Source organism: Schistocerca serialis, chromosome 10 (genome assembly GCF_023864345.2).
Source record: "Schistocerca serialis cubense isolate TAMUIC-IGC-003099 chromosome 10, iqSchSeri2.2, whole genome shotgun sequence".
Taxonomy (NCBI): Eukaryota; Metazoa; Arthropoda; class Insecta; order Orthoptera; family Acrididae; genus Schistocerca; species Schistocerca serialis.
This window is the reverse complement of record NC_064647.1, coordinates 253,259,476-253,274,671: the sequence shown is the minus strand read 5'-3', so window position 1 is coordinate 253,274,671 and position 15,196 is coordinate 253,259,476. Positions and strand designations below refer to the sequence as shown.

General features: G+C 46.8%; 1 protein-coding gene across 1 annotated transcript in view; it reads right to left on the bottom strand.

Annotated features, from left to right (window-relative positions):
* LOC126425309 (serine/threonine/tyrosine-interacting protein-like) overlaps nt 1–15,196 on the bottom strand; it is an 81,983-nt gene that overhangs the window by 49,942 nt on the left and 16,845 nt on the right. The window contains exon 2 of the mRNA XM_050088289.1: nt 2,154–2,395. Within this exon, the coding sequence (XP_049944246.1) occupies nt 2,154–2,395 (242 nt within the window). The remainder of the gene's footprint in view (nt 1–2,153; nt 2,396–15,196) is intronic.

Genomic DNA, 15,196 nt, shown 5'->3' with positions numbered 1-15,196 from the left:
TGGAAAAATCACACACATTTACTATTTCAGTCATGTATCAGCAGCACAGTACAAAAACTTCAAAAATTTTCTGAATCTCTGTACCACCAAAATGACTTTGGAATCTAAGCTGAATGGGACTTTTCTGCTACAAGCCATGGAAAATCTCCATGTGATGGAATTGGAGGAACTGTAAAGCACCTGGCAGCAAAAGCAAGCCACCTGCGGAGCAGAGTTTGACACAAACTGATTTGTTTAAATACTGTACAAAGAATATCAGAGGAATCCAATTCATTTATGTTAAAAGAAGAAATTGAAACATGAAAAACTGAGCAGGAAGAAAGGTTCAAAAATAGCTGCGCAGTATCAGGAACAAGAGAGGATCACCATTTTGTGCCATTAAATGAAAAAGTTTGTATTAGAAGAGTATCCAATGATAAAAATTTTTTTTGTGGCAAATGTTGACTAAAGTCAAGCAACAGTTTCATTGAGAAATATTACAGCCTTACAACTGGGCCAATACACTGCCTGTAAATATGATGGAAAATGGTGGATTAGTAATGTGTCTGAAGTTTCAGAAGAAGTAAATGATGTTTCAGTCAGTTTGATGCACCCCAATGGACCTGCACATTCATTCTATTGGCCAGTTCGGCAGGATGCTCGTTGGATTTCAAACCAACACATTATTTCTGTCATTTCAGTTCCATCAGCAACAAGAATGGGCCAACATTATAGCTTGTTAGAATCAACTGTAATTGCTATTAGTAACAAATTTCAGCAAATGAATTAATAAGAACTGAAATATATGGCTTGGGAACCATAAAGAGTATGACTGATAGATGTATTTTTTTAATGTAATACAAATGTGAGTTTATTTGGTACGACAAAATTTATGGGCTACTTTGATAGCACACTATGATGAATTTACCATAGTTTGACCTCTTGTTTCACAGCTAAGATATTGTACCAAAAAAGTTGAACAGGATCACAAAGTTTCAGCATGACAGGTCTCTCAGATCCTGAGTAATGGTAAATACAAGTTTATTTGTTCTTAAATGCAAAGTCTCCAAAATTAAAACAAGGTGAGCTCTTTCCAATGGTGCCAACAAAAATAAAATTTGAGTGATCCCTTTTGAGATATGACCGTTTGAAAGGGAGACAAAATTGAATGATTAAATTTTTAGCACACTTTGAACTTCGATAGCTCAGTTGTTATATGAGCAATCTGGGTGCCACTTGCAGAGCTTTATGACATGCTGGCAGGTTGCAGATAACTAAAGTATTAGCTTCAGAAAGTTACTCTTTCAGTAGATACAAGGCAATAAACTATAGCCAAATTGCGGTATGACAAGATTTATGAGCCACTTTGATAACACACTATGACAAATTTACCACAGTTTGACCATTTGTACTACAACTAAGCCATTGTACCCAAAATGTTGAACAGGATCACAAAGTTTCAGCACGACAGGTCTCTTACATCCTGAACAATGGTAAAACAAAATTGATCATTTATTTATTTCAGTTGCAATATAAGAAAAACGAACCTTTATGAAAAGGTGGCTAGTGGCCCCACCTTATTACTTATGTAGCTGTAATTTGGCAGTGCTTCATGTAAGGTCTATATGCACATCCAAAAAAAAAAAAAAAATTCATCAAAATTGGAGATGGTTGAGTGGGGAGCTTGTTTAAATTTAGACCACTTTACATGGAATGACCCAAAAGAGGGAGAGAGGGAGAGAGGGAGAGAGGGAGAGAGGGAGAGAGGGAGAGAGGGAGAGAGGGAGAGAGGGAGAGAGGGAGAGAGGGAGAGAGGGAGAGAGGGAGAGAGGGAGAGAGGGAGGGTGGGAGGGTGGGAGGGTGGGAGGGTGGGAGGGTGGGAGGGTGGGAGGGTGGGAGGGTGGGAGGTGGGAGGGTGGGAGGTGGGAGGTGGGAGGTGGGAGGTGGGAGGTGGGAGGTGGGAGGTGGGAGGTGGGAGGTGGGAGGTGGGAGGTGGGAGGTGGGAGTTGGGGGTGGGAAGTAACTGGGCCATCCTTAGGAGTTTCTAGTAAAAACTTTTTGAATCTAGTCAAAAAGTAGTCCGGACAGCAACAACTGCAGGAAATGTAATGCACTGCGCAAAAAGTACCAAGTTTTAGAACAATACTTTTTAAAAAATTCTGCTCTGCACTCACTTGAATTGGTCGGGGAAATTTGGGCGGACGAAGTGGGCCTCCACGGCCTGGCGCACACACACAATGTGCGTCACACCGTGGGCCAGCAGTGCCTTGAGGCGGCAGCGCACAGCAGCCGAGTACGGCCCCAGGTACAGCCCGGGCACGATCTCCTGCATCGACCGCCGCATCGTGTACGTCCACTCATCGCTCGAGTCACACTGGAAGGGCACTGCCGGGTATTCCACTCTGCGATTTTGTACCTGTATATTAAGATGTGTGAGCTGTTTACCAGACAAAACTGAAGTTTTACCAAAGTTACAGATCACTGGGAGGTGAAAGCCAAGTCAGAAACTGGAGGAGGAGGAAGAGGAGGAGGAGGAGGACCGTGTTGTATCGGTTTTCTCCAAGAACTCTACAGCTTCTACTCACATTCACACTTGCCAAAACTTATTTGCAACTACAAATGGTTTTGACAGGTGTCTGTCTCTGTACGGGTCACCCTCGCGTTCCTGTTTCACAGATCGCCACCCACCTGGATATTTCGTTTCCTTTGAGTTTCCACATGACTGACACTAAACTTCCAACCGGACACCCCCAAGACCGAATGTGAACTGTGAGAGAAGACTGTGAAGGCAGATGGTCCAAAGGTGAGGTAATTCTTAACTGCTCAAACTTTTGTGACCGACTACAAATAAAATTGATTCATAATAGCTGACAGTGGTGAAAGCAAGCCAGGTTCAAAACTTATCATTACTTCTTTACACAGTCTGACAGGTGCCGGGGATACTTCTGCAAATATATTATGATCCGGCGAAAAAAGCGCAGCGATGAAAAATCTGTTGACGAGGAGCACTAATATGCCAATTCTAATTAGTGCAAGTCATTAATTCCCTGTAAGAGCACAGAAATTGGGCGTGGAAAATATATTTGTGGATAAGTCATTAAATCTATAGGGACAGGAAGAGAAAGAAGCACCAGTGTCAATGGAGGAGACTGTCTGAAACTAAATGCAAAATGTTACAGTATGCAATCTAGTACTGATGGCACTTTTTCTCGGCCCCTGTGTGATCAACAGAAGTCAACCGACTTCGTGCCACACCTGTGTTCACACTTGTTGCCAACCTTAGCTACGTAATGCTACTGTGCACCAGAACATTAATTAGCCATTGTGAATTTAGCGAAGGGGCTGTACAAGGTCCACTTTGCAACGTTCCACTAACTGTCATACCCCTTCTACGACACATTCACCCATTTAAGTTTCATTTCCTTTATAAGCTGTAAGCTGGCTGCTCTGGAAAAAGGAGTCAGGACTTGTCCCAGCAGCCAAGATGGCGTGAGCTGATCGTGAGCTTATGCTCTGAGCATCTTCTGGTCACAGGCCACGTGAAAGTGTGCAGACAGTACATTAGTGTACTAATAGCTCAAAAGACAATGTCTGTGAGAGTTTGATTTAGGTATTTACTACCAAAACTTATTTACAACAAGTAACCAATTTAATGTACAGGGAAATGTATTGGCAGCAGTGCCTCTAATAAATTGTATGAAAGGGAAGTATAACTTAACCAATACACTGACAGTATGACGTCAGCTATGCTCAAGCTCAAAACGCAACACACGATGTCTCATTTCCTTCTATAATAATGCTAAATGTATTAACAATTTCCAAAACCAATTTTACTGAGCACCAAATTTACTAAAGACACAAAATTAAGAGGAAGTTCATTTTAGTTCCATAAAATTATATTTTCTTAGACATATTATATTTCACATTTTTTGTCCCTGCAGTTTTCTTTCACACAGAAAAACCACTTAGCAGTTTTACCATCTTATGCCGTTCACTCAAAACTTTAAAATATTTCTTTGTTCTTAACCGTGTGTCAGCTCCCATTATGGAAGGAACACTTCTGATACCTTCTGAATAATTAAAAACATTTTAGACTTTTATATAAACCTACTGTGACATCGTCGAATTCTACTCTGCAAACTAAAATGCTATGGCATCCTTCTTGTAAGGGTAGCCTTACCTTCATAACAGAAAGCAAAATGTCTCATTGACAGGATGCCACAGGCATAAAACTGATCTCAGAACGGGGAACACAACATGTGGAATCCCACAAGGATCAGTATTGGATCCACTTTTCTTCCTGACCTACATAACTGATCCTCCAATGACTTTAAAGGGCAGTTCATAAACTGTAATGTGTGCTACATAATCATATTATTCAAGAGTCTAAACTCAAACATACAAGAGAACGCTCAGACAATAGCTGAACAGGCCTACAAGTGGTTCACAGGTAACAGTACAAGTCCCAATCTAACAACGATTCATGTAACGGTTATCGGTGGACTGGATTTGTGACTGCATTATAGTGCAGTTCCGGTGTACATCATACAAGGTGTCCCAGGAGTAATGGTCAATATTCAGAGATTTAACAGGAACAATTATTTGAAGCAAAAAAAGTCTAATAAATATGACCTCTATAATGCATACCTTAACAGCTACGAGTAGTTGTTCAGTAAAAGAGATGCATTTCACAACAGCAAAGAACATTTACTTACAGGTCTTAATTAAACATGGACTCTAAGGTGCATTCCAGAATGATGGTGTTGAGCCAAAACTCTTGTCTTTTCACATTCTATTTTATGTTCATTTTCTATGCAACTGGCAGTCATGGTCAAGTTCTCAAGTTTCCATTGTTTTGTGTGTCATGTATCGTTTCTCCCGTGTATGTGGTACATTTACACGTGTCAAACTATTCACACTGTTGCTGAGTGTTGTGCAGAGTTTTCACGACATATCAAACAAAAGGAACTTGAGAAGTTGATCACAGCTAAACAATGCCTAGAAAATATGCATAAAATACAATTTGAAAAGATGCCAGTTTGGGCTCAAACACCACCATACTGGGATTCTATTATCAAATAAGTGGCCAAAAATAGAAAAAAAGCAACAATTTCAACAGAGACTACAGGTACACACATAGTAGTGTGTGGAGGGCTTTAGGCATTGAGCGAAAGCGAAGATATAGGCTCAACACTTGTACGGACACAGGAGTGACCACTCGCACCACTTTATACATCACTGCTGGAAGCTGCTCAACTTGCCTTCTGTGCATGCATCACTCCAGCTCTCTCTGGAAGGTTCCAGACACTACCGTTACACCCACATAAGCAAATTACCATGCCAGCCTCAGCAGTCAGTTATTTTAATTCCCGATGATGATGGCGACAGAGACAGCTGTCGAAATCTCGTGTGTTTTATTCAATGTGACGCAGCTTGTAAATTGTGAAGATTTTACTGGTGGGTTTAAAAAGCTTCCCAAATGCACCTATTTGATAAACCAACTCAAATACAAGCAAATAATAACACTACAGTAGTTCCAAATAAAATTCTGCACTGCACTACAGTAAATAAAAGACACTAGGCATCAAAGATGACATGCTAAGTTGCACACAGAAGGGGAAGGGATCGCAGGATACGTGTGGGAACAGAGAAGAACGCTGTCTAGTGGAGTGTGCAGGGGCTAGATGGAGACATGACAAGACTGCCAACATTCATGCTAGTGGACAGATGGTCGGTAGTCATACCAATATAAAAAGCTGTGCTACAATTGCAGCAAATCTGGTATATGACATGGCTGCTTTCACAGTTGACTCGGCCTCTGCTGGGGTAGGATAAGCATGTGACAGGACAGGAATAGGAAATGGTGGGTGATCAGATTGGGCAGGTCTTGAATTTGGGTCTTCCACAGGGATATGATTCTTGTGGCAAGGGATTGGGATTGGAAGTGGCATAGGGATGGAATAGGGTCCTGTCAAGGTTGAGTGGTTGACAGAACGCCACTTGAGCAGGGGTGGGAAGGCTCTTGGGTAGGATGTCACTCGTTTCATGATGCAATTGTAGGTAATCAAAGCCCTGGCAAAGGATGTGGTTCAACTGTTCCAGTCTACAGTGGGTTTGGGTGATGAAGGAGGCACACATTTGTAGCTGGTTCTTTGGGGTGGTCGGAAGGTTGCAGGTGTGTAGGGGAAATGGCAAGGGAGATCTATTTGGGGTCTAGGTCTGGGGGATAGTAACTGACTGTGAAGTCCTCTGGAGACCTTCAGCATACTAAACAAGAGAGTTCTTGTCATTGCAGATACACTGTTGCTGGGTGACAGACTATGCAGGTGGGAGTTTTTGGTGTGGAAGGGATGACAGCTGTCTAAATGCAGGTAGCTGGATTTCATCTGGACAGAGGTGTGGATGGAGCCATCAAAGAGGAGGTGGTCAATGTCTAGGAAGGTGGCCGACTGAATTGAGAAGGATCAGATGAAGGTGATGAGAGAGTAGGTACTGAGGTTATGAAGGAATGAGGATGGAGTGTCTTGGCCCGGAGTCCACATCATAATGATATCATCAGTGAACCTGAACCACACCAGGAGTTTGGCGTTTTGGGAGGCTAGGGAAGTCTCCTCTAAATGTCACATAAACAGGTCGGTATAGGAGGGCTGCCATGCCGGTACCTATGCTGTGCCACAAATTTATTTGTATACCTTCCCTTCAAAGGAGAAGTAATTGTGTGTTGGGTTGAGGTTAGTAAGGTTCATAAGAAATGAGATCATGGGTTTGGAGTCTGAAGCACGTTGGCAAAAGCAGTGTTCAATAGAGGCAAAACTGTTGGCATGAGGAATGTTTGTGTATCGGGAAGTGATGTCTACAGTGACGAGCGGGGATCCGTGAGGTAAAGGGTTGGGAATGGTGGACAGTTGGTGAAGAAAGTGGTTGGTATCTTCTGACGTGGGAGGCTAGATTTCGGGGAATTGGTTAGTGGTGTTGGTCAATGAGTGGGGACATAATAACCAGCTACAATGGTGCGTCCCAGATTTTTGGGGACTACATCCTAACACCATACTACTACTACTACTACTACTACTACTACTACTACTACTACATAAATCCGTGACACAGCCATGGGTCCCACATGGCAGTTCCTACGCAAGCCTGTTTATGGCCCATCTAGTGGAGACCTTCCTTGCCTCCCTAGCCTGGTTCAAGTTTATTGACATCTTCATGATCTGGACTCAAGACGAAGACACCCTATTCTAATTCCTTCACAAACCCAACACCACATCTCCCATCTGCTCCACATGGTCCTCCACAACCCAGTATGCCACCTTCCTGGCCAATGACTTCCTCCTCTCTGATGACTGCATCCACACCTCTGTTCACATTAAATCCCGCAACATCCATAGTACCTGCTGTTTGCTGTAATCCCTTCCATATCAAAAAATGCCTCCCATACATCCTGGATATCACTTGTATCTGCAGTGACAAGAACTCCTTTGTATAGTATGCTGAAGGTCTCACTGAGGCCTTCACAGAGAGGCACTATCCCCCAGACCTAATCCCCAAAACAGATCTCCCATGGCATTTCTCCATATACCTCCAATGCTCCACAAGAACCAGCTACGAACAAGTGCCTTTTGTCACTCAATACCAGCCCGGACTGGAACAAATGAACCACATCCTTTGTCAGGGCTTTCATTACCTATCAATACACCCAAAAGACGAGCAACATCCTACCCTAGGTCTTCCTCATGTCTCTTAAAGCGGTATTTCACTGCCCACCCAAACTCCACAGCATACTAATCCATCCGTAAAATACCCCAACCCCAAACCCTTGCCACAGGGAGCGTATCCCTGTGAAAGACCCAGGTGAAAGACCTGCCCAATTCACCCACTCAGCACTTCCTATTCCAGTTCTGTCACAGGTTTATCATAACCCATCAGCGGCTGGGCCACCTATAAAAGCAGCCATATTATATATCAGCCCTACTGCTATCATTGGACAGCTTTTTATATTGGTATGACTACCTACCTACTGTCCACCAGGATGAATGGCCGTTGCCAAACTGTGGCCAAGAGCAAAGTGAACCAACGGCACAGCATTCAGCTTAACAGATACTTTATTTCCATGACTGCTTCACAACCCAGGTTATCTCGATCCTCCCCTAATCCGGATTATCTCTTCCCTCCCTCCACCAGCAGCTTTTCTGAACTATGCAGATGGGAGTTATCGTTTCAACACATTCTCCACTTCTGAAATTTTCCCTGCCTCAACCTACAGTAACATACTGTTCCCACACCCTCAACCCAACAGTTTCTACACCGCTCTGATCTACCATCTCCTCCCAATTCATGTCACCTCACCCTAACTGTGTGCCACCCTCTGCCAATGTACTCGCCTGCCTTTCCCCTTCCCCATTCATTTTCTCCGCTCCCTAACACCTGCCCAATATCATCTCCATCCCTCACAGCCTCCCAATGCTGCACCTTGCAGTCTTGTCATGCCTCATCTAGTACCTGCACTATACCCTCCCTTCCACTTCCCCGCCTCCTCCAGACTGTTGCTTTTGTTCAATTTGACAGCTGCACTCTGATCTAAGCTGCCGGAGGTGGCTGTGAAGTGTGCATAAGGTGTGTTTTCTTTTGTGAAGAAGGCTTTAGATGAAACCTATATATGTAACAGTTTTTTCATTGTCCCTGTCTGCAACTCAGTGTGTCATCTTTATGGTGAGTAGCAATCTACCATTTTCCTTATATTGTTGATATTCCAACCATGTGTTTTCACTGTTTTATTACTGATGGGAGAAAAAATGGTGAAAATAAACCTTAAATTATTGTGTGATGCCTTGATCCAGTGGGTGAATTAATTCTTATTTGCTTTAAGACAAAACAATTTTTTTTCACATCTCCTCACAATGACAGCAGGTGAATGAGCTGGCCAGTGATCGAAGACTAGTGGAGCTGTTTCTCTCAGCTTAAGTCATCACAGGAGTCAGACATCTAACCATGTAATGGTACCATAACGATGACATGTTCACACACTTTATGTCTCTCGGGCTGGATTTTACTTTTGTCTCTATAAATATGTTTCAGCTTACAAACACTCAATTTCTGGGAAAAAAAAAAAAAAAAAAAAAAAAAAAAAAAAAAAAAAAGCTGCACCAAAAAATAATCAATGTAGAGAGAAAATTTCAGGAATACATTTGTCTAGGTAACTTATTTAAGTGATTAACATTGCAAGATCACAGGTCAATGCAAGTGCGAGGTAAGCCACTGCAAATGTGAAGTGCTGGCACATTTTCTTTTTTTTTTTTTTTTTTGGCGCAAAACTGCTGTGGTCATTAGCACCCAGTCTGTGACTTAGGAAATGGTAAAAAATTAAATTGGAAAGCAGCAGCAATGGGAACGAAACTCAAAAAATTGGAGAAACTAAAAGCAGAAGGAAAGCTTAAAAATCTACTACAGAAAGGGGTTGGTTGTCCCCAAAAAGAGCTTCAAATGACTGACGTCATCTCACTGGCACTAATAAATTCGAGAACGCAACGGCCGAGCACATGTCATCTGCTAAAATGGACGATATATCAGGCGACAGCTGTAGATGGGCGTGTAACGGAGTAAAATAGGGGCACTTAATTAAAAGGTGTCTTACCGTCCACAGCTGAGAGCAGTGGGGACAGAGTGGGGGAGGATCGCCGCTTAAAAGATGTCGATGGCTAAAAAGACAGTGCCCTATCCGGAGTCTAGTTAAAATTACCTCCTCCCAACGACGCATTCGGGAGGAAGAGGTCCAAGCACAGGGAAGAGCTGTCACGTCCCGCAATTTATTATGGGGAAGTGTCGACCAATGTGCGTGCCATAAAAGAACAACACTACAACATAAAACACTCCGTAGATCGGCGAAGGGAATCGATCGAATAGCTGGCCGAAGAAGAGAGACTGCAGCCTTGGCCGCTATATCGGCCGCCTCATTGCCACAGATACCAACGTGTCCTGGGAGCCAGAGGAACGCCACAGAGACGCCCCCCCCCCCCCCCCCAAACGGAGCAAGCGCAGGCAGTCCTGAATCCGGTGGACCAACAATATAGGCACTCCCTACACCTAACGATGTTTTCGAGCCATCAGTGTAAATAAATGTGGCTTCCTTCATTTGTGCACATAGAGCAGGAAATGCCCGACGATAAACAAGTGAAGGGGTACCACCATTGGGAAATTGACAAAGGTCACGGAGCGGGCAGATCCGGGGATGGAGCCAAGGTGTTTTTTTAATTTTTTTGTTGGGTTTTAAGGGCACTCAACTACTGAGGTCATTAGCGCCCAGTCACAATTGTTAGAGCACATAGAATCTAGTAAAACTCAAGGGGAGGGGGGGGGGGGGGGGGGGGGACACCAGAAAAGTCCTTACAAAGATGCAGATAAAATAAGTAAAAGAGTTAGATGTCTTTGGACAAGCCAGTCAAAGTTATAAAACGAAGAACACGAGCAGCTGCTCGAGCGTCATCAGCTAAAACATCCGGTAAAGTAGATGGCAGGGACAGGACAATACGAGATTGACTAAAGCGGGGACACGACAATAAAACATGGCACATTGTTAATGCTTGACCACAAGGGCACTGCGGGGCTGGGTCACCGGAGAGCAGGTAGCGGTGGCTAAACCGGCAATGCCCAATCCGCAACGTGGTCAGAAGGACCTCTTCTCGCCGAGATAGTCAGGAGGAGGTTGTCCAAGCAGTTGGGAACGGTTTTACTGCCCGGAGCTTGTTTCCTTGAAGGGATGACCAAGTATCCCACCACGACGACACAAGCCTCTTACAAACAACGGGACACAATGGGAGGCTGGCCGAGGCAGGAGGACAGCAGCCTCATTCCCAGGCACTCCTACATGTTCGGGAACCCACAGAAAGCTGACAGGAGAGCCATCATCAGCGAAAGAATGGACAGACTGCTGGATCCGTTGCACCAAAGGATGGACCAGATAGGGAGCTCCAAGGCTCTGAAGAGCACTGAGTGAGTCAGAGCAGAGTACATACGATGAATGGCGGTGGCGGCGGGCATACTGAACGGCCTGATGGAGAGCAAAAAGCTCGGCCGTAAAGCTGGAACATTGGTCGAGGAGCCGGTATTTAAAGGTGACGGCCCCGACGACAAAGGCACAGCCGACACCATCGTCAGTTTTGGAGCCATCGGTGTAAATAAAGGTGTGACTGGCAAGTCGCGCACGAAGTTCGACAAACCGTGAGCAATACACTGCAGCCGGAGTACCCTCCTTCGGGAGCGAGCTGAGGTCAAGATAAATATGAACCGGAGCCTGGAGCCAAGGTGGTGTCGGGCTCTCACCCTCTCTGAAGGTGGTAGGGAGGGCAAAATCCAATTGTCGAAGCAGGCGACGGAAGCGGACTCCAGGGGGCAGCAGGGCAGACACATACAACCCGTACTGTCGGTTGAGAGAATCGGCGAAGAAGGACTGATAAGAGGGGTGATCGGGCATTGACAACAGCCGGCAGGCATACCGACAAAGCAGTACGTCGCGCCGGTAGATCAATGGTAATTCGGCAGCTTCAGTATAAAGACTCTTGACGGGACTAGTGTAAAAGGCTCCGGTCGCAAGACGTAACCCCCGATGGTGGATGGAGTTGAGACGGCGTAAGAGGGATGGCCGAGCAGACGAGTAGACGAAGCTCCCATAATCCAGCTTTGATCGGACTATGGACCGATACAAGCGAAGCAGGACAGTGCGATCCGCTCCCCAAGATGAACCACTAAGAACTCTGAGGACATTAAGGGAACATGTACAACGGGCCGCCAAATAAGAGACGTGCAGAGACCAACAAAGTTTCCTGTCCAATGTGAGCCCTAGAAACTTAGTTGTTTCTACGAATGGGAGAACAACGGGACCGAGATGTAAGGATGGTGGAAGGAACGCTTTATATCGCCAAAAGTTGATACAAACCGTCTTCTCTTCAGAGAACTGGAAGCCATTTGCCACACTCCATGAGTACAGGCTGTCTAGACAACGCTGAAGGCAGCGCTCCAGGAGGCATGTTCTCTGGGCACTGCAGTAGATCGCGAAGTCATCGACAAAGAGAGAGCCTGAGACATTAGGTGGAATGCAATCCATAAATGGATTGATCGTGATGGCAAAAAGGGCTACGCTCAAGACGGAGCCCTGAGGCACTCCGTTCTCCTGCAGCAAGACGTCGGACAATACGGAACCCACAAGTACCCTAAACTTTCGATCTGTTAAAAAGGAATCAATAAAAAGGGGCAGGCGACCACGTAGACCCCACCTGTGCATAGTGCGGAGGATACCTCCTCTCCAACAGGTATCATAAGCCTTCTCCAAATCGAAGAACACGGCTACCGTTTGGCGCTTTCACAAAAAGTTGTTCATGATGAATGTCGACAAGGTCACAAGGTGGTCAACAGCGGAGCGGCGGCGATGAAAGCCGCATTGGACATTGGTAAGTAGCCGTCGAGATTCAAGAATCCAGACTAACCGAGCGTTAACCATGCGCTCCATCACCTTACAGACACAGCTTGTAAGAGAAATGGGGCGGTAACTAGAAGGAAGGTGTCTATCCTTCCCAGGTTTGGGTATAGGAACAACGACGGCGTCACGCCAACGCATGGGGACCTGACCTTCGGTCCAGACGCGATTGTAGGTGCGAAGAAGGAAGCTTTTGCCCGCCAGAGAAAGGTGTGCCAGCATCTGAACGTGAACGGCATCTGGCCCCGGAGCAGAGGACCGGGACAGTGCAAGCGCACGTTCGAGTTCCCGCATAATAAAGGAGGCATTATAATTTTCCAGATTCAGCGAGTGGAAGGAAGGTCGCCGAGCCTCTTCTGCCTCTTTCCTGGGAAGGAAGGCAGGGTGGTAATGGGCGGAGCTTGGAACCTCCACGAAAAAGCGGCCGAAGGCGTTGGAGACAGCCACAGAATCAACAAGGACCTCATTACCTGAGGTCAGGACCAGGTACCGAGGAGTGGGCCTTATTGCCCGACAGCCGGCGCAGGCCACCCGAAACGAAAGAAGAGGGAGTAAAACTGTTAAAGGAGTTGGTGAAAGAGGCCCAACAAGCTTTTTTGCTGTCTTTGATGACTCTACGGCATTGCGCTCGGAGTCGTTTGTATCCAATACAATTCGCCAACGTAGGATGGCGGCGACAGGTGCGTAAAGCACGTCGTCGAGCACGGATAGCGTCTCTACAAGCCTCATTCCACCAGGGGACAGAAACGCGACGTGAAGAAGAGGTAGTATGAGGAATGGAATGTTCGGCAGCATTGATGATAACAGCCGTGAGGTATTCGACCCGACTGTCACAACTGAGAAAATCATGGTCCGGAAAGGCCGCCAGGGAGGAGTAAAGTCCCCAGTCAGCTTTCGGTATGTTCCAGCTCGAAGGACGTGGGGATGGGGTGTGGTGCAGGAGACGAACGACACAGGGGAAGTGGTCGCTCGAATAGGTGTCAGAAAGGACATACCACTCGAACCGACGGGCAAGAGTGGTAGAACAGATCGAAAGGTCCAAGTGGGAGTAGGTATGAGTAGAGTCCGAGAGCAAAGTCGGGGCGCCAGTATTGAGGCACACAAGATTGAGATGGTTGAAGACACCCGCCAAGAGGGAGCCTCTTTGACAGGATGCAGGAGAGCCCCAAAGGGGATGATGGGCATTGAAGTCGCCAAACAATAAAAACGGCGGAGGAAGCTGAACAATCAGGTGCATCATGTCAGCCCGACTAACTGCGGATGACGATGGAGTGTAGACGGTACAAACTGAAAAAGTAAAGGCAGAAAGAGTAATACGGACAGCTATTGCTTGGAGTGGGATGGTCAATGGGATGGGATGGTAACAGACATCGTCCCGAACGAGCAGCATGACCCCACCATGAGCTGGAATACCGTCCACAGGGGTGAGGTCATACCGCTCCGAGGTATAGTGGGTAAAGGCAATATGGTCAGTCGGGCGCAACTTGGTTTCCTGGAGACCAAGGACGAGCGGACAGTGCAGGCGGAGGAGCAGTTGTAATTCCTCCAGATTAGATCGAATACCTCTTATGTTCCAATGTAACAAGGCCATCGCTAGTCAAAAAGTTGGGGGAACAAGACGGGGGAAGAGCTGGTCACCTCGACGGCCGCAGAGGGCCAGGTTTCGAGGGAACAACGCTACAACCGGCGGGAGGCAGATCCTGTTCCATCAAGTCGTCGCCAGCTGCGGCCGCTGTCCCGGGTAGCGTAGGAGGGGCAGCATCATTTGCCGATGAGAGGCCAGCTGAGCGCATGGCAGCAGAGTGTCCCGGCGAAACTGAGGACGGCCGGGAGCAGCGACTCACGGATGGAGCGTCACACAAAACGTGCCGGGGTGGAGAGGGGGATAGAGACTTCTTCCTGGAGGCCTTCTTGGAAGTCCGAGGAGGCACAAGGATTGTGGGCTGGACCTGAAGAAGGTCCTCATGCGCAGGGTCCGTTTTGGAACGCCGGACCTCGGAAGCCGGGGTCCGGAACCTTTCCCTGATGAGGGGGCGAGGGGTGAGGGGGGCCTTTGGGGCAGAGGGCAGAGGGGGCGGGGGCCGCGGGGGAGGAGGATTTGGAAGGGAGGGATTTGGGAGGCGGAGGTATAGACCCCGGATGGGGGGAGGAGGTGGATAGGGGTGAGGATACTGTTGAAGGAGTGAACACGACTGAGGCAAACGAAGTTGTCAACGTCACGGGATGGAGGCGGTCATACTTCTTCCTGGCCTCAGAATAAGAGAGACGATCCAAAGTTTTGAGTTCTTGAATCTTCTTATCCTTCTGATACACGGGGCAGTCTAAGGATCTAGGCGAGTGGATGCCACGACAATTAACGCACCGAGGTGGTGGCGTGCATGTATGTTCCTCATGAAGAGGACGTCCACAATCGCCACAAAGGGGCTCAGCCTCACACAGTGACGACATGTGCCCAAAGCGCAAACACCGAAAGCAGCGCATAGGAGGCGGGACGTAAGGTCACACGTCACACCGGTAGCACATCACCTTTACCTTCTCCGGGAGAACGTCTCCCTCGAAGGCGAGGAAAAAGGCCCCGGTGTCGATGCGACGGTCTTTGGGGCCGCGCTGGACTTGCCGGATGAAATGCACGCCTCGGCACTCCAGGTTGGCCCAGAGCTCCTCATCAGATTGCAGCAGGAGGTCCCGATGAAAAATAACCCCCTGCGTCCTATTCAGTGCCAGATGCGGGACAATGGACACTGGGAT